General features: G+C 51.1%; 1 protein-coding gene across 5 annotated transcripts in view; it reads right to left on the bottom strand.

Moving 5' to 3' along the window:
* Nucleotides 1–1,651: 1,651 nt before the first annotated feature.
* The window catches only part of SPEN (spen family transcriptional repressor), a 63,572-nt gene continuing 45,753 nt past the window's right edge, over nucleotides 1,652–19,470 (bottom strand). For 3 of the 5 annotated variants that reach the window (XM_014257261.2, XM_014257262.2, XM_014257265.2), the window contains 7 exons: nucleotides 18,437–18,550; nucleotides 16,843–16,943; nucleotides 6,335–14,264; nucleotides 5,493–5,888; nucleotides 4,637–4,831; nucleotides 3,757–3,915; nucleotides 1,652–3,097 (listed from right to left, as the gene is read on the bottom strand). In XM_014257261.2, coding sequence (XP_014112736.2) covers nucleotides 2,966–3,097; nucleotides 3,757–3,915; nucleotides 4,637–4,831; nucleotides 5,493–5,888; nucleotides 6,335–14,264; nucleotides 16,843–16,943; nucleotides 18,437–18,550 — 9,027 coding nt within the window. In that variant the 3' untranslated portion in view covers nucleotides 1,652–2,965. The remainder of the gene's footprint in view (nucleotides 3,098–3,756; nucleotides 3,916–4,636; nucleotides 4,832–5,492; nucleotides 5,889–6,334; nucleotides 14,265–16,842; nucleotides 16,944–18,436; nucleotides 18,551–19,470) is intronic. The other 2 variants (XM_088066381.1, XM_014257263.2) reach the window with 2 other exon arrangements.

Raw genomic sequence — 19,470 nt, 5'->3', positions numbered from 1 at the left:
GTGAAATTGGTTTTCAAGTGGGGCCCTTGGGGCAAAAAATGCATTTTGGGGCCTTCAATGTCCATGGGTGGAGGAGGAAAATGTCTGTGTGGGCATGTCCAAGTGTCCAGGTGGAAACACATTTGTGCACTTGGATGTCTGTCCATCCGTTCTTCCGTCCATGTGCAGTGTCCAAGTGTCCAGCTGGACACGCACACACAGTGTCCGTGTGTCCGGCTGGATGTAGTGTCCGTGTGTCCGGCTGCACACACAATGTCCGTGTGTCCGGCTGCACACACAATGTCCGTGTGTCCGGCTGGATGTAGTGTCCGTGTGTCCGGCTGCACACACAGTGTCCGTGTGTCCGGCTGCACACACAATGTCCGTGTGTCCAGCTGGATGTAGTGTCCGTGTGTCCGGCTGCACACACAATGTCCGTGTGTCCGGCTGGATGTAGTGTCCGTGTGTCCGGCTGCACACACAATGTCCGTGTGTCCGGCTGGATGTAGTGTCCGTGTGTCCGGCTGCACACACAATGTCCGTGTGTCCGGCTGCACACACAGTGTCCGTGTGTCCGGCTGCACACACAATGTCCGTGTGTCCGGCTGGATGTAGTGTCCGTATGTCCGGCTGGATGTAATGTCCGTGTGTCCGGCTGGATGTAGTGTCCGTGTGTCCGGCTGGATGTAGTGTCCGTGTGTCCGGCTGGATGTAGTGTCCGTGTGTCCGGCTGCACACACAGTGTCCGTGTGTCCGGCTGGATGTAGTGTCCGTGTGTCCAGCTGGACATTCCCCTCTCCTGTCCATCTGTCAGACCCACGGGACGGGGGGTCAGGGGGATGGGCCTGGATGGATGGACAGCCCCAGGCCCAGCTGGGTGGACGGACATTGCCTGGACAGACAGACCGTTCACACCTGGCCGGACACACAGACAGTGCCCTCCAACCCACCAAAAATGTCCCTTTTTACCCCCAAGCTCCCACTCAGAACCCAGCGGGGTCGGACCCTTTCCCTGTGCCCGCCGTCCGTGTGTCCGTGTGTCCGTGTGTCCGTGTGTCCGAGCCCCATCTGGGCTGGGTCTGTCCATCAGTTCCCCTGGGGAAGGGGGAGGAGTGTGACCCCCCCTGTCCCCCCCGAGGGACCCGGGGTCTCTGGGGGTGTCTCTGGCCAGGCCCCCACCCTGGGGCTCCTTTCTGGCCTGGTTTCACCCCAAACCTGGCTCCTTCCTGCCCCCGCCGGGGCTGCAGCCAGAGGTTCTGGAGGCCACATCCTGCCCCAAAGCTCCTTTTTTACCACACCTGCTTCATTTTAACTCATTTAGTCCTGATTGGGCTTCCCCCTTGCACCTGGCAGGGAATTGGGTGGAAAAACACCAAGTCTGGTTCTTGTATTTCAAAGGATGATGAGCACCAATAATCCAGGGATAATTTTCCTTGAGGAGCTGTTGCATGGTGAGATTAAAAGCGGGGGCAAACCCTGCAATTTCGGTTTTCACAAATATTTTACAACACAGGAGGGAAAATCCAGAGAAATGTGGTTTAGTGGGATGAAATGATCTTTTTTCTCTGGTTGTTTTTAAAGGAGAAGGGGGTGACCCCTCCCTGGCAGCCCCCAAACCTCCCCTTCCCCGCTCCCCCTCCCCACGCCGAGGGACGAGGTCGGGGCGCCGACGTGTTTTGTATTTTTTAATAAAGTTCGTAATCCAATGGACACACAAAACAAAACTGCGCTGAGAAAAAAAAAATAAAATAAACCAAAAATAAACAAAAAACCCCCCCAAAAAAAACCAAAAAACAAAAAAACCCCAAAAAACCAAGTTCCATAAATTAATTAAGTGTTAGGGGAGGCGAGGGGGGCCGGGCAGAGTCTTTGTACAAGTGTATAACACTTCCACAGCTGATGAGACGAGGGGATGTTTAAATGAAGCGCACTTACAAATGAGTGACAATACAAAGTCTGAGTATGAAAATAAGATTTTTTTTTTCTCTGAAAACACATTTTTGGCACAGATTAAAAAAAAATGTATGTTGTGGGGATTTGATTTTTTTTTTTTTTTAAAGTCAGTATTATATATATTTATATATATTATATATATATTTATATATACACACACCCACTGAGTTCTGCATATCCCACCAGGAAGGAAAAATGCTCTCCCTTTTGTTTTGTTGTTTTGTACTCTCTTGTTTTGCAGTGTAAACTGTACATCCCAGATGACGAGAAGATGGCTGCAGCAGGGGCAGGTGGAGGAAGAGGAAGGTTCACATCCGGAAAAAATACCCCCTCCCCCCCCGCCCCAAAAAAAAAAAATAAACAACCCCAAAAGAAGGGAAAAAAACCCCCCCCCAAAAAAAAAAACCCCAACAAAACAACCAATAAAATAAAAAATGACTGTGAAATGCTCCTTGACCCACAAATCTCAGCAGAGTCCCTGCGGAACGTCCACGGCGCAGTCAATGTGTGTCAAGACATCCAGAACGTCACAGCGTCTCCAACTGTGCAAAGTCCGAGTCACTAATTTAGTGCAAAGGCAGTTCAGGTTTTTTTATTTTTTTCCTTTTCTTTTTGTTAAAAAAAATAAGCCATCCTTTTCTCTTTTTTTTTCTTTTTTTCCTCTTTTTTTTTTTTTCTTTTTTGTGTGTTTTTTTCCCCAAAAAGGAGGCACAGGAACCCGAGCCCAGTCCACCTGCTGAGTGCATCAGTTGTCCATATGCTAAAGCAACATGTAAACATCCAAGGTTTGATCGAGGCCGGTTGGGCAGGAGGCTGGTTTCTGGCAGCATTTTTCTTGTTTCATAACCTTCTCTCCTTCTTTTGAATTTGTTTTATTTTAAAATTAATTTTTTGTGGGCTTTCTCGTTGTTGTTGGTTTTTTTTTTGTTTTTTTTTTTTTTGTAGTTGCTTGTTTTTTTTTGCTGCAGGGCCTTGGAAAAATTAAAAAAAAAAATTAAGATTAAAATAATAAAGTCAGTAAGTGGTAAACAGCTCATACCGACGCGATGACAATCATCAGGTGAGGAGAGATGTTGGAGATGCTGGCAAGGAGGTCTGGAGCCAGGCGGGACAGGTGGCTTTCCGAGAACTCGCAGGGTGGGAAGATCTGCAGAACGTAGGCAGGCTGCAGGGAGGGAAAAACCACACATCAGAGACGTGTTTAAAAATGGGACCTTTCAGTGATGTTCTGGGTGCTTAAAGGATCCTAAATCTTGTATAAAACAAAGCCATGTTTCCCAGGGGGGGAGTTTTCCAGGTGTAGGAGCTGGCTGATTTTGCTGGGAAAGGCAGAAAAATTCCCATGAATTATCATTTCAGTGGTTGCTCTGAGTGCTGGCCGCTCATTCTGGGCTCTTGACATCCAGAATTCAATTACACACAGGTTAGATTGCGCTCAGCGCAGCAACACACCTGCACGGCACCAAATGCATTCTGCAAGGAAACACCAGCTGTTCTGGAAAAATCAGGACATGGGAAGAAACAAGGATTCTACTTCAGAGATAAAGAGCTGGGAAATGCATTTGGCCGTTTTCAGCCCAAGACTGGGAACTGAGAACACACCAAACACACATTTGGGGTTTTTTTTGGCTTTGGGGTCACTTTCATCAATTCCATCAATGACTGTATCGATGCCGTCGGTAATTTCTGGATCTCCCCCCTGTGTTTGGTGAGATGGAAATGTGGGGGCTGTTGGAGCAATAACCCCAGGTGGCCCCAGCAGAGGCTGCCTGTGCTGTCAGGGTGGCTCTGGTGTCCCTGTGGCACCACAGGGGCTCTCTGTACCTGGTTGGAGCCGGGGTTGGGGACGTTGATGATGCCTGCAGCCTGCTTGGCCTGCAGGTAACTGATGAAGGCGGCCTTGAGCGACTCCGTCTGACTGACCACGTCCTCCTGGTCGCGGCCGCAGGGCAGCGCCAGCAGCAGGCAGTAATCGCTCTCCACCTGCAAGGGAAGGACGTGTGCAGGGAAATGCTGCATGAGTGCGTGTTTTCCAGACACCCATCTGCTACCCAGGGGGGAAAATCCTCGCTTTAAACCCCTTGATGTTACAATTTCTACCCCAGAGCTGCCCCATTCCCAGAAGTGTCCAAGGCCAGGCTGGGCAGGGCCTGGAGCAACCGGGGACAGTGGAAGGTGTCCCTGCCCAGGGCAGGGGGTGGGATGGGCTTTAAGGCCCCCCCAACCCAAACCTGTCTGGGATTCTGTGATTCCAACACGTGCTGAGAGCACGACCACAGTGGAAAGGACTAAAAATGGATTTTCATGGTCACCTGAACTCCCCACCTTACTCAGACACACTGAAGGCAGCAGGGGTTTGTCCCAGGGCTGAGGGTGACTGAAAGCTTTCCCAGCTCTCATTGTCTTTTCCAGAAATGCAGTGTAGGAGCTATTGCTCATCACCTGCAATCTGTGTTTCGCTCTCGGGGTTGAAGGAATCGGTGTTAACACCGGAATCCCAAAACAGAATTGTAGGGATCTCCTGGATTGGAAGGAACCCCCAGGGATCACCAAGTCCAGCTCCAGGCCGTGCCCAGGATGCAGCAATCCCATCCCTGTGTCCCACAGGGCCCAGCCCATTCCCCGAGGAGCCCCCTGCCCCAGGTTCCTGGGAGCAGCGGTGGGACCAGCCCGGCTCCGAGCACAGATTCCCCAACGCCCTCACCATCATCCTCCGAGCCACCCCCTCCAGCTGGGAGGCCTCGAGCCGCATGCGCTGCGCGATCCGCAGCGGGGGCCCTCCCTCGGGCGCCGGCAGCGAGCGGTGAGCCAGCACGTTGTTCCCCGACACAAAGTGCAGCTGCACGGCCGCCGTGTCGTTCTTGAGAGCCAGGAGACCCTGCCAGACAATGGGGTATTTCTGGGAAGAGAGGGAGAAGGGAGTTACACACAAAGCAAGGGGAGTGGGATCTGAAATCCTGCCTGAGCTGCTCGGCTGCCACCAACACTTCCATCCAAGGTTTAAAGGCCTGCCTTGGGTTACATCCTGCTAAATCTGGAGCTCAGCCCTTTTCCTTCCAGCTGGCCGCTCTGTCTGGGTGGGAACCCTCATCCCAATCCCTCCACCACCCACCCAGCACAAGGCTGCTCCTGAATGCTGCTTTCCCTTTTACAAATGGATAAACTGAGAAACAACAGCAGGAGAAGAACTGCTGGAGGTTATATGGGAGACATTTGGTGCTAAACACAACTCCCAGCTCCTTATTGCTACCTGCTCCTCACTGCCTCCCTCCTCTTCCTCATTTTCTACACTTGTGAGAGCAGTATTTCTTTTTCATTTAAATGAAATACACCAACACTCTCCCCTGCCCATGAGGAAACACTTCCCAGGAAAATGCAAAACTGACTTGGAACGGTAAACATGGCTAAAATCCATCAGGGACAAAACAATGCAAAAACCAAACAATGCCTTTTCTGCATCCTACAGAATACAAGTTTTTGGTGTAAGAAAGGTCAGATTTGGTGCTCTGGCTGAGACAGAACAAGGTAATTTCCCCCTGGATCAGGAGCACAGCACTCACCGTCAGGAGCTGGACCATGTCCACTGGTCTCTGGGACACGGGGTGAGGGGATGGCTCCTGCTTGAGCGTGGACTGGGGCTCCGGGCGGCTGAGGGGCGGCCCCGAGGTCGTGGGGATAAACATGGATTGTTTGGGAACCGCCTGGGGCTGGTGCGGTGACGGGAGCTCCTGCTTCATGGAGATGGCGACGGGCGAGGGGTAGGAGGTCTGGCTCGTGTCCCCCTGTGCCCGCTGCAGGTGGACGTGGGGGTCCATCTGTGCCGTGTGCCTGTTCACAGGGGCGTGGTGACTCTGCTCCGGCCCTGCTGCCGACGGGCCCTTGGCATCCTGCGGGATCTGAGGGGTCTTGCTGCGGACTGGCTGGCTGGGGTGCGAGTGCTCGCCCTCCGGCAGACCCTGGGAAGCAGGCAGGGGGAAAAAGGCAAGATCTTTAGGCTGAGGGTGTGTTCAACCCCATTATAAAGCTGCCAGGACACCACCAGGCTCCTGGTGGAGACAACATGTCACACCCATGTCACCATGCCCTGCTGTGGTGGCACCTGGGGCAGTCCCCGCCACTTCCAAGCCCACCTGAGCTGAAACCCCACTCCCTGAATCCTGCCCCAGGCCCATCCTTGGGCTCACCATCCATCCAAGGATGCCTGACCCACCCACCACCTCGGTACAGACCGAGAAACCTGCAGGCGAGCTCACCCTTCTGGGTGGAGTCCCAGAGCAGGTCAAGAAATGGGTTGTTTCAGCTTCCTCTCATGCTAAGCAGCATTTTAATCCCATCACCCCACAAGAAACAGCTCAAACCCCTCCAGATTCCTGGGAGGGAGATAAAGGATCTCCTTTCTCACCTGGGACGGGGTCATGCTGCGGGAAGGCAGCCCGATGGGCGAGGCACCCGGGAACTGAGGATGCCCGAGCTGTGCCGTGTGGTAATTCCTCATGTCGCCGTAGACCGAGCGGTAATCGTGGAAGGAGCTCCCGGCGGGATGCATGATCTGCACCCCGTGTGGGACCACCACGGGCTGCGTCAGGGGCAGCCCGGGCAGCTGGCCGCCCGAGGGCACGCTGAGCAGCCGGGGCTCGCTGTGGGGAGAGTGGGCCATCTTCCCCTCCGAGGATTTGGGAGTCTCTTTCCCGGGCTGCGGGGTCTTACTGACCGGGGGGGTTTTGACGGCCCCTTCGGGCGTCCGGGATTGTCGCGTTTCCGAGTGGTGCTCGCCCACGGTGGCCATGTGCGGGTGCATGATCATCCTGACGTCCCGCGGGACGTTGTACTGCTCCAGCCGCAGCCCGCCGGGGTGCATGCGGTAGTCGGGCTGCATCACCAGCACGTCCGACTGCACCGGGGCCGGCCCGCGGCACACGGCCGTGTGGTGGAAGTGCAGCTCCTCCTCGGGGGGGTGCTGGGAGGACAGCGGGGGCATGACGATGTCTCGGATGGGCGCTGGCTGGGGCGTGCTGGAGCGCTGAGGTTTGATCTCCATCTGGGGTTGCAGAGCAGCGCGGGGGGAGTGCAGCGCTTCCGGGCGGATGCCGTAGGGAATGCCGGAGAGAGGAGGGGTGTTCATCCTCACCTCGCCTTGGGACAGGTGGCCCAGGGACACGGTCTGTGTGACGCTGTGGGGGGGCATGATAACAGACTGCTCGGGATGCATGCTGGATATGTACTGAGGAACGGGGATTCCCGGCGCCAGCATGACCGGGGTGCTGCTGGCCAGGGCCGGAGATGAGGTACTGCCGGGGTGACACGCCCGGGGGAACGGCGACGGCGAGTGCCCGCTGGTGCGCGGCGAGTGCGGCTCCTGCTTGGTGACCCCCAGGTGGGAGATGGCCCGGTCGGTCGGGGTGCTGGGGCCCGAGCTGACGTGGTTTGCCTCCGAGTGCATCTTCCCAGAGAGGGAAGGGTGGTGAGGACTAACTCCAGGACTCAGATTGGAGGGCTGCAGAGTCTTTGTCTCTACTTTCAGAGCAGCTGGGTCAGACAGTTTTTTGTTCACGACCATCTGGTTGTGGACCAGCACGGGTGGAGTGTTTACCGTCTGCGTGAGGACCTTGCCGGGCTGAGACGCCGTGGTCTGCACAGCGAGGTGGGACGAGTCGGGCTTGTCCAGCGCGGCGCGCTCCTGTTTGACGGAGGAGATGACGGGCGAGGTGTTGTAGGGCTGTGTTCCGAGTACCAAGGAAGAATGGGTGGAAACAGTCCCGTAGCCCGCCGAGGTCTGGGAGCCTTTTGATGCTGGCTGGGACGGCGTGAGAGGCTCCTGTTTAATCTGAGACTTGGATACAGACTGCTGGAACTCAATGTCCACAGCGCTGGCTGGGGGAATCTGGCTGATCTTGGCACTGATTCGCTGAGGGCCCTCTGTCTTCTGCCCTGAGTAACTCAGGAGCACCACACCTTCCGAGGTGTTCACCCGCAGCCCTGGACTGGACCCAGTCTCCACAGGCCTCTCCTCAATAATAGACATTGATCCTGGATGAAACCTGCTGTTATCATTTGTACTTGACCTCTGCTTAAATTTTGGGGAGGGAGCATTGACGAGGCAGGTCTGGGTTTGGGGAGCTTGTTTCACCAAGGTGATCCTCGGAGCCTCCTCCAGATCCACGCTGTGGGGCATCCTGCTGATGACAGAAGTGGCTTTGGGAGCAATCACGGTGTTGATCTTTTCCTTCTCGCTGAACACCGGTGCTTCAGCCACTGGTGGGTCCAGGGCGTTGGTGACAGGAACAGCTGGCTTCTCCTCAGAAACCGGCTTGACGGCCTCCACGGCAGGGTGGAGAGGCGTCTCCTCCAGGCACGGCGCGCTCACCGGCTCCGCATGTGTTGTCGTCACGTGCGTGGAGGTTATGCTCGTTGCCGAGACGTATTTGGGCTCCATGAGTATCTTCCTCAAAGTGCTGGAGTTGGTGTCGATATCCGAGGCCTTCGTGTCCGGCGGGAGAGCAGGCGGGGGTGTGGAACGGGCACGGGGCTCCTCGTGCCTGACCATCCACTCGGGCACCTTGGCAGCACCGGAGTGAAGGGGGACGATGGTGGTGGGCACCGGGGTGGGGAGCTTGGCCACTGCTGTGGAGATGGCAGGAAGGGCTGCGTTCGGGGCACTCGGCGACGTGATGGGAGCGTTCTCCAGGGGCGACCGGATCTTGAACCCGCTCTGACTCCCCTCGTCAAGGGGGACCGGCGGGGCACCCGGGTCCAGAGGAGTCGGAGTAGGCACCTTTGGAGAGGTGCTGCTCTCAGGGACAGCCTCATGTGCAGCCATGACATCTGCAGCCACAGCCTTGGTGACATCAGAAGCACTTGGCTCCGTGGATGCTGTGGGTTTGATATGCTTCTCCTCCTTTGAGGCTTCTTCAGGTTTTGTCTTTACTTCGTTGGCAGGGGGTGATTTGCTCTGCACCCTCTCCGGCTCGAAGGTGTTGACTTCGGTGGCATCGCCCTTCCTGCTCGTGCTCTTCTTGCGTCTCTGCCGCGTGGTTTTCTGACGGACCTTCTCCTTCCGAGCAACTTCAGCCTCCTGCAAGGTCTCGGCCTCCTGTGCAGAGTTGGAAGATTCACTGAAGCTGACTTCAGACTCCTTGCTCTCAGTCTCCAGGGCCGACGGGACGGAGCCGGGCACCGGCTGCACCACAGGCTCGACGGCAGCCTCGGTTTCCAGGATATTGTTCACTGCCTGATCCGTCTCGGGCTCCATCTCCTCCCGAGGGGACTGCAACACCAAGGGCTCTGTAGGGATCTCAGCCTCAGATTCAGCAGGATATGTTGGCGGTGCAGGGAAGCTTTCCGTCTCCCCAGAAATATCGTTGATGATGGAGCCGATGGCTGCTGCCAGCTCTGTCTCACTGGCCTGGTGTGCAGGTTTATCTGCCTCCTCCTCCTGACGCACTTCTGCCACATCTGCCGTTGGCTCTTTGTAGGCAGCGATTGTCGGAGGAGTTTCAGTGAGTTTTGCAATGTTCTCCACTGCCTGCTCCAGCTCAATCTGCTTTGCCAACTGGGCAGCCTCAGGTGACTGCCTGGGCTCCCGCATCGCCTCCTTTTCCATTTCTGGGAATGAATCTTCTACCTCATTCTTAGAGAAGTGGGGTGGCAGGATGTCCTCTTTTGGAGGGCTTTTCATCTTGGGTGGTGACACTGCCACTGGCTCTGCCTCCTCTTCAGCGGGCCGCAAGGCACCCTTGACTTCGTCAACGTTGAGGCGTATTTCTACATTTTTGAGACACACGGATGCCTTATCAACAACAGTCTTGGTATTTTTGTACCTTCCCCTTTTGGATTTCGTAACCTTTTCTGGCACCGGCTTCTTCTCAATGATCTCGACTGTGGGGATTTCTGGCTGGTTTTTCTCCACATCCAGCTCCTTCCGATCACGTTTCTGCTCGCTTGCAGCCGGCTCTTTCTCAGTGGCTTTTGCTTTATTGCTGCTGTCACCGATGCTCGATTCCTGACCACTTCTTTCAGCAGCATCTTCAGATTCAGCCGTGGTATCGGCTTTCAGCTCATTCTTCCCTTTCTTCCCCTGCTGGCTAGTAGCAGCTGATGAATGAGTGTGTGTGAGCTTCTGGGATCTCGGAGACCTCCAACCTTCTGCAGGTTTAGGAGCTTCCGCAGTGTCTTTAGTTTCAGCCTCCTCCACCTCTTGTTGTACCGGTTCAGTCTTTATGGGAGAAATGTCCTCCTCTGGCTTACGGCGGGTTTTGGGAGGTCTCCCCCTCCTTGGGGTTGTGGGAACAGTTGTCACCGTTTCCTGTGGTTCCTTCTCCACCCTCTTCCTGGTGGATCTAGTGACCTCCATCGAGTCCTTCACCGGAGATGGGCCTTCGTTGTCCCCTGTGGTAGCGTAGACCGACCTCACGTTTCTGCGCCTGGTCCGGCCTATCGGCAAGCTCAGCTCCACGTTTTCCGGCTCTGCAGCAGAACTCGGGGATTTAGCAGCATTCCTTGGAACCTTTTCTGCCTCCACTTTCAATTCAGAAAGCTTCTGGGTCTCCCCACGAGGAGAGCTCGACCTTTTCAGTTTTTCACGGTCAATTCTTTCACTCTTCCTCGTGACGGGCTTTTCCGTGACATTAGCTGCAGCCGACTGCACCGGAGTCTTGGACCGTTTACTTTTGTAGGATTTTTTATCTTTTACAACAACTGGAGGTTCCACTTCCATATCATTGTCGGAAACAGGTGGCAGGACCTCAGCAGCCACCTCCACCTTTTGACTCACACCAGCATCGGTGTTGGCAGAGGGTGAAGGATTTTCCTCTTTAGGTTCCACAGCCTCATCTGACTTCTGAACTAGCTTGGGCTGAGGTGGAAGCAGCTGGGCAGCCTCAGGTTCTGGATCTACGCTGATGTCTGCATCGGAAAACGAGGCCCCAGGAGTAGGAGGTTTGGTATCCAAGTACGAAGGATGCTCTGTGGCCACAGCATCTTCCTCTGGTGCCAGGGTTGTAGCAACAATTTCTTTACTCACTTCTACAACCGGTGAAGGTTCTGATTGTTCAGAAGGTTCCATTTTGACAGGAGCAGCAAGTTCAGGAAAAGGTTTTTGTTCCTCTGCTGCAGCAGCAGGTTCAGGTTTCTCTTCTTTGACAGAAGCTGGTTCCACCAGGACCTTTTCGCTCACTATTTTCTCAGGAGCGATGGGAGCTGGTTCCTGTGGGAGGACGGTGACTGAAGAGGGACCAACAACTGAGGAAGGCTTCTGTTCTGTTTCTTTACTATCAGGAACTATTTCTGGAGTTTTCGGCCGGTTTTCTTTATCTTCCTGTTTCTCCATTTCTTTTGGTTTCTGATCTTTCTCCTTCTCTTTCTGCTGCATTCGTGTCAGCTCAACAAACCTACTGTGGAAGAGAACCACCGGCTCTTGCACCAAATCAGCTGTGCTGTTTGTCCCATCAGAGGAGGACTGTCTTCCGTACAACCTTCCAGAGATGAAGTCCAGGTCATCATCCTTCCTCTCTAAATGCTGCAGGCGTTTGGAGTCCTGTTCAAAGATTGAACTGTGCAAAAACCGAGAAGCGAACAGTTCCTGCCGCTCTTGTTCCTCCTCTTTATGATCTTCTTTCTTATCATCCAGTTTTCCACCTTCGGAATCAGTTCTGATTTTTTTCTTTTTCATATACCAGGATGGGATAGGTCTTGGAGCCGAGTCAACCTTCTCTTTGTCTTTATTGTTTCTGAAACTAGCAAACCTTGAATCCCAGTCTAGAAAGGACCAGTTTTCCTCTCTGGAGGAAGAGAGGGATTTAGCCCTTTCAAGCAAGGCCTTTGTGTCAGGTGTGATTGTCTTGTCCAATGCAAAAGAGTAGAATTTGTTTCTTTCTAGGGAACTGGACTGGAGTCTTTCCTCTCTTTCCCGGAACTTCTCTTCTCTGTCCCTTAATAAAAAAGAGAGTCTGGAACTCTCTAACAAGGACGAGGCTTTTGGGGAATGGGGCTTGTTTTCACCATCGTCATCTGAATCTGAAGGGACCTCCCCAGGTTCCAGATCTCGGACAGACCGTTTCCGTATACTGTCTCTTTTCACAATGCTGCTTGGAAAGCTGATATCGACTCTCCCAGGCTCCTGCTTCGCTTGGGTTTCCCACCTACTCGAGTCTTCCTCAGAACTCAGCACAGAGAGTTTTATTTTAGCCATTTCTGCCATCTGCTCCCTTCTGCTCGAATCATAAGGATTGAATTTCAGCGAGTCCTCCCTCACAGTCATGTTGGAGTATGAAAGACCCTTTTCTTCTATTTTAGGTGACTCTTTGGTTTCCTTCAATGGCATTAGCCTTGGAGAATCAAGCGTGTCATCATCCTCATGGAAGGGGAAGTGCCTGATGCTTGGGGAACAGGACATCCTCTCGGAGTCCTCACTCACCTGACGAGAACTTCTGTAGTTCCTTTCTCTCTTAGTGCTAATTTCAAAGTCAAACTGGTCAGTCTTTTTCCTTTTACTCGGTGGAGAGTCATCGGTGACATCCTGTGGAGGCTTTCCCACCTCATGAACCAGACTCCGCTTTTCATATTCATCCACGTCTTTCTTTGGACTGCCAAACTTCTCTGACTTTGCTATCTCCATTTCCAGCTGCTGTTTCAACCTGCGACTTTGCTCCATTTGTTTGCGGTAGCTCTGCGTGTGGTCAATGTCTATGCTGATCTTCTCCTCCGTGTCAGCCGACTGAGGTTTCTCTTGGCCGAGTTTATGCTCCGGTGTTTCTTCAGGAAGGCTGGAGTAGTTCTTCTTTGTGTCCTCTCTCTCCGTTCCCTGCTCGTCCAGCAGTGGTACCTGTTTATGCTGGGGTTTCACCGGGTTGGGTTTTTTAGGAGGGAGTTCCTGAACTTCCACAGGTTCCTCAGGTGCCTCCATGAGCCTCGCCTGCAGATCCAGGGTGGGACGCATGCCAATCCCACCAACATTAAGAGTGTCCTGAATTTCTTTGGGACTAGTAACAGGAATAAGTCTTTCCAGTTTGAGTTTTTTAGATTCCCTTTTAAGCATCTCCTTCCTCAGGGGTTTTCTCTCCAATTCTCCTTCCCTTAACACTGGTGCTTCTCTAGATGACGCCGTCGCATCAAGCTGCTTTTTCAAAACCACGCGTGAATCCTCCTCATCTTGGCTGCTCCGTTTTACATCCAGTTTTTGCCTGTCAGGTTTAGGATTCGCATCAGCAAAACGCCTTTTACGAGCCTCCAATTTGTCCAAATCAACTGCATTGGCCCCCTCAGAAGAAGTTTGTTCTGTCTTCAAGTGCTTTTTGGGTTTCATTTTTCCCTCCTTATCCACCACTTCGATGTGACTGGCAAGGGCTTTCTCCTTCTGTACCTTGGTTCTGACAGGTTCTGCTTTCGACTGCTCAGACTTGGCTGGCTCAGCCTGGGACACCTGGGTTTTCTGTTCCAGCAGTGGGGATTTCAGAGTGTCGTTATCCAGCTTCGCCCTCAGTTTCTCCAGCGCAGGCTGATCGATCACCTTCCCCTCCTTCTCCTTCACACGGGTCAGCACAACACAGGGCATCAGCTCCAGGCGGTTCTTTGCTGTCCCTTCTTTGTCACCCCTCTCTTTGCTTTGTTTACTGTTGCCCTTCAGTTTTTCTGGGCTGGGCTCTCTCTCATTCTCCTGATCCGTTTCCGAGGACTGAGAGCTGGGCGAGTGGATTTTTGCTTTTCGTTTCTGCTTATCCGTTTTCTCCTTTTCTATTTTTTCCATCTTTTCCTTCCTCACCAAGCGCTTCTCCTTGTCCACCCTCTCCTGCTCGAAGACGCGCTCCTTCTCCACTTTCTCGTTTTTTGCGTATCGTTCCACGCGGGCTTTGTCAAGCTTGTCGTATCGCGGAGGGGACAGCGAGCTGCAGCTGCCGCTGCGATCCGAGGACCTGCTGTAAATCCTCCTCTCCGAGTCGCTCTGCAGCCGCTCCGACTGCGAGGGGGACGCTCCGGGGCTCTGCGGGCGCCGGGAATGCGTCGGGCTCTGGCTCCGCTCGATCGGTCTCCGTTCGTGGTCTCTGTCCCGATCGGATTCAAACCGTTCTCTCTCCCTCTCCCTCTCCCGCTGCCTGTAGCTGTACTCCCTGATGTCCTGCTCGTACGGATCTCCCCGGTAATCCCGGTACTCGCGAGGGTCATCGTAGTATCGTGGGTCGTAGTAGTCTCCTTGGTAGGGATCCCACTCGGCGTAGAATTCTCTGCCCCGAGCTGGGTACTCCCTCCGAGGATCTTCAGGATACGTCCCTGGGGTCCGCACGGTCTCGTAGTAAGTACGGTCAGGGGCGTACTCGTAGGATCCTCTTCGCTCGTCTCTGCTAAACACAAGAATAAACAGATTCTAGTTCTCCTTCCCAACCAATGTTCTCTGTTACCACAAATTTCTGCTGCCTAAGGAACCATTTTCTGATCTTTCTTCCTATGTGCATCAAGCTGCACACAGAGGCTTGGCAAGGAGTCTGTGTGCAGTGGACTAAATGCTTTTGTTAACTTATCAAATACCGAATGTACTTCATGGGTAGTACCTTAGCACCTCTCCCAAGCATTGTTTCACCACCTTCACTCCTTTGTTTTTGTCAAATTCCAAACTTGCGTGAAATGAAGGTAAAACCGACACAGCACCTGTGTACCCACACAAGGCTGGCAGGGTGAAGACACCCCCTTATCCACAACCTGAGACCTTCATTTGACTCTGAAAACACGAGTCAAATCAAAGTTCAGGCATGGAATCTCTCCATTACTAAGCAGCAAAGTTATGGTAAGATTTCTCTAAGAATCCTAAGCCCTGCAAGTGATCTTTTAATTCCCAAATTAGCTCCTTCACTGCATGTGATCTGCTGGCGTTGCCTGTTTACAGCAAAACCAAGTGAACAAATATCAGATTGTTTATAAGATCGGATTAAGTCATTCAGCAAAGTAAGTCAAGCAATTAATGTCGTTATTTCAATACCTCCAAGCAGTAAAAATAAGTCATTTGTAAGACTGAACACGGGAGGGAGGTGGAATAAAGGTGGAGTTCCAACTCCCCACCAGTACAGAGTGTTTTGCACACTCTGTACTCAGCTGGGGCTGGGCTCTGCTCCCAGGGAACAGGGACAGGACAAGAGAAAACGGCCTCAAGCTGTGCCAGGAGAGGTTCAGGTTGGACATGAGGAAGACTTTCACCATGGAAAAGATGGTCAGGAAATGGAAGGGGCTGCCCAGGGAGGTTTGGAGTCCCCATGTCTGGAGGTGTCCACGGGAGGCCTGGATGGGGCACTCAGTGCTCTGGGCTGGGGACAAGGAGGGGATCAGTCACAGGCTGGACTCGATGGCCTTGGAGGTCTTTTCCAACCTAAATGATTCTGGGATCCTCATAGATTTATCTGGCTTCACAGTTTATGTTGTATGTTAAAAGCTGGCAACTTCCACCTTTTAAGAAAAGTACAAAATTGAAAAAGGGACAAAACATGGAAGATGAAAATTTCATCCTGCAAGTGAAGTGGGATGTTGTGAAAAGCAGCAGTGAAGTTAAAAATATCTATCAGGGATTTCGTTTTTTCATGGATTTTTTCCCCTTTGGGTCCTATTTAGACTGGCTCCAACTACAACCTCGGAAGAAGGTGGTTTGTGCAGATCTCAGCACCTCTGCAAGGAGGAGCTTGGAGGGGCACCAGGAGCTGCAGAATTACAGAGTCACTGCAGAGCTCGCTCTACTGCTCCACGATCCATTATCCCTGTGGATCTCCTAATGACTACGTCAGCAGAGCGACAGAGAAGGAAAAACCAGACTAACGGGTGCCCAAACAGCAGAAATCAGGTCCTGCTCAGGATTATTCCACAGCAAAGACAATCCCACCTGAGTCTTGTGTGCTGAAAAACATCCAATAACGCCCTTCTCTTGCCTGAATCCAGCACAGTTCCGAGGAAATTTTTGTCAGCTTATTGCTGGCACATCACAACATCTGGCAAGGCCTGGGGAAGGCACACCTGTATTTCCATTATGCAAATCCTGATTGCCAATTTCCAAACCCTGCTCACTTTTAAATCTGCTCATTTTGCATTATCTCAGACCAATCTATTTTGCTGCGAAAAAACTATTGGGTTTATCCAGCTCCAGGGTACAGCTGGTGTCACACTGGGCTGACTCCTGGGCAGGCAGAGCTCTGACAATGAGCCAGGCTCTGAAGGGAGTAAAACAGGGGTGTTTTTTCAGTCAATGAAGGTAAAAAACCCCAGACTGCAGTGTTTCTGTGCCAGGTCTTCAGGGATAAAGAAGCAGTGCGTGGTGCCAGCTGCTGCCAAGGGGCAGCCACACAGGACACAGCTTTATTCAAAATAATAATGGATCCTTACTCAAATTATATTCTTTTATCATGTTACTAACAAAACTGTTGGAAAGAGGGAGGTGGAGGATCAGATTTGACTTGCTCAAGGGCTGAGCAGCAGTTTATCAGACTTTATGTACACCCACATTTCTCTGCTACAGATAAGCTGCTCTTTGCATTCCTAAGACGTGATGAATGACTCCCAACTGTGTCCTGGTGACCCACCAGAGAAACCGGATACTTAAATATGGATCACGCAGACAACTGCAGCCTCCAGCTCAGCAGGAATTCCAGTAACTGGCTTTGCCTTGGATGTGGGAGATCCTGCCTGCTCTAATCTGCACATCTTAAGTCTGGATCACCTAAATTTAATTTTAAAAATAGTGAAGAGGTAAAAAAAAAATAAAAATTAAATGCAGAGGTGTTTTTAATAAAACTTTAAAAATAAGGATAAAGTTGAGAGGGAAAAACTTGTTTAAGAATTATGGCCTGAAGGAAGTTTGATTGCATAATGAGGAGGACAATGATTTAAAAGGGTTGTGTAAGGTGATGCCAGAAAACAGAAAACTGAAGAAACATTGATACTTGCCTTCTTTCTGCCAGCATTTCGTAGAAGTCTCTGATATCTTGACCCGTTTTCTCCATGGAATGATAGAATGCCAACTGACTCTCCCGATTTGCAAAGTCCACCTGAAAAAGAAAGGGGAAATCAAATTCAGTCACAAAACATCCCACTCTGCCAACATTTCCCTGTCTGCTGAAGGTGGAAGCAGAACTGAAAATGGGGGTAAAATTGAATAAAAAATGTTAAACATGTCCCATTTCTGGCCCTGCACATCTCCAGGAATAAAGATCCTTCTCAGTGGAGCTGTGTAATTACCTCCTCACTATGTTGTTGTAGCTGCCATCCCAGAGGCTTCTGCTGGGCAAAGCAGCAGGAAAAATGCACATTATTATCATGGTATTGATGTTTTTAATACCAGGAGAGTTCCAAAGTCCCTTTTATCTCAGGGCAGTGCTACAGAGGGTCAGGATTATGTGTCCATCCTCCACTCCATGGTGTTTGCCCAGGGTTATAGAGCAGGGAGAGAAGCAAGCCTGCTCAACTGCAGATCCCTGTTCCAGCTACTCCAAAAATTGCTGCTTTCCAGGAGTAAGAAGCTAATGGCATAGTGAAAAAAAGGAAGGATTAGAATGGATTTCATTACGTGTATGCCACATAATGGAATATTTTTAACATTCTAGTTGCTGTTATTTTTTAAATCAGCCCAGTCCTGTGTGTAATGGAGCACAGGCCCACACCAGGGGTGCTGCATATTCCAAAGCCATTAGGATGTGGAGCTTTTAAGGGACCGCTCGCTTTCCTGCACAGGGAGGTGACTGATATCCAACACCATTCCCAGAAAACACTGAACTCCTGGCCCTTGGTGAGGTGGGAAGCTGCTGAGATCTTGCCTGACATCACTGCCCACTCTTTAGGAGAGGAGAAAGGAGAAGAAGGAAGATAATTCAAAGGGCTGGCTGACACTTCATGTCCCCAGTTAGTGGGACTGATGGGACAGTCAGAACAGGTACCACCACGTTCACCCAAATCCAAGATATCCCTGAAAATGCTGAGTGCTGCTCCAGGAAGAAAAGTATTTTCTGTGTATTTTTCAAAGCAGTGTTTTCAATTGTTGTTTAAAATCTGTTGCAAGGAAGGACAAGATGATCTTTAAGGTCCTTTCCAACCCAAACCATTCCACGATTCCATGACTGCACCCCAGAGCCTGGACATCATCATGGGGCAGCTGGATGTAGCCATGCTTTTTCCTGGAGGAAGCCACACCTTCACATTTCCCTTTTTTAACACAAAAACAGACAAAAGCTTGCCTTGGATTGGGGTAAACGAGGCAGGGACACGGACACCAACACTCAGGAGCTCAGAGAGACAAGTTCAGCGAAACAAACGGCAGAATACTGGAAAAGGCTTTATAAGTATCAGTTCAGGATTCCCTGACATCTTGATAAGCCGAGTATAAAAATGTAATTTAAGCCTTTGGTATGTGGGACATGTGTGTCCCACCAAGTATTCCTCGAGCCTGGCAGTCTGCACTGCCAGCATTTAAGGGGGAAGGCCTAAACACAATTTGTTCCTCTTTTTTTTGCCTGTTTTGCTTTGGTTTGGAGGTCATTCTGCACACCTTAATTTTATTCCCACCGATTTTCCTCCCCTTGGTCTCTTTTACAGCTGCTTGTGCATATTCAATCTCATTGTAGAGAACCAGGGCCATGCCTTTTAAGCGGTCAAACACCACCTGTAAAAAACAAAAAAACAAAACAAAAACCAAATAAGAGCCTCATCCACAGGACTTAATGTCAGTCCCAACAAAATCCTAAGTCACGAAGGTACCAGGAAGGAAATAATTTTTAGCAAGGTGAATTTCCAGGCTTTTCTGATGAGGCATATTGGAATGAAGAGACAATAAAAGGGCACGGGACTGCTTTGAATTGTGGATATTGTGGCTTGAGGTATATTATGCCTTTATTTTGTTTTTCTGTATTTTACTTTGAACATTTTTTCTTTGTTGACTGAGTTTTGTAGCACTGTTAAGTCTTTTTGGGGTTTTTTAAAATTTCCAATGTGTTTTAGGGGGGAAAAAAGGTAAAGGGAACATTTATCCCAAAGTGGAACCAGCTTTTGTTATCAGTCTGCAGTACCACTCACCACTTGTTAAATGCCCAATTTCCAAATATTGCCTTCCTTTAGCAGCATAAATCTATCATTCAAGCAACAACAGCTACAATAAAGAATGTCAAAGCTGCAACACAAACCCACAAAAGTCCTCTGGGGAGGCCAGACCCTGATCCTGCAGATTTACACACGTTGCTTAATTTTAAGCACATCCATGTCCAATAAAAATACACAGGACACCTCCCACACTGAAGTTAAATCACTTGCATGGGAGAGGCTCCTGCTGCATGGCACGGGTGTGTTGCACCATTGTTGACTTTCTCTCTTCTTCCATGTAACTTTTGGCACTGTGATTGTCCTGACTGCTGTTAAAAAGTCTTTTTTTCTTGGTCCGCTGAAAAAAACCATAGTTGTGTCTAATTACGTAATCAGCAAGTACGAGTAATTACATAATTAGACTGCTGTTCTTCCAACTAACATTTAGGAAGTTTTGCTGGGGAGAGACTGTACTGCACAAGAGCAACAAATGGTTTCCAACACTCA

This window comes from Pseudopodoces humilis, chromosome 24, assembly GCF_049639895.1.
Source record: "Pseudopodoces humilis isolate 2021_Gansu_Grassland_sample_001 chromosome 24, ASM4963989v1, whole genome shotgun sequence".
NCBI classification, from domain to species: Eukaryota; Metazoa; Chordata; class Aves; order Passeriformes; family Paridae; genus Pseudopodoces; species Pseudopodoces humilis.
Note: the sequence above shows the minus strand (reverse complement) of the source record. Positions and strands in the feature narration are given on the sequence as shown.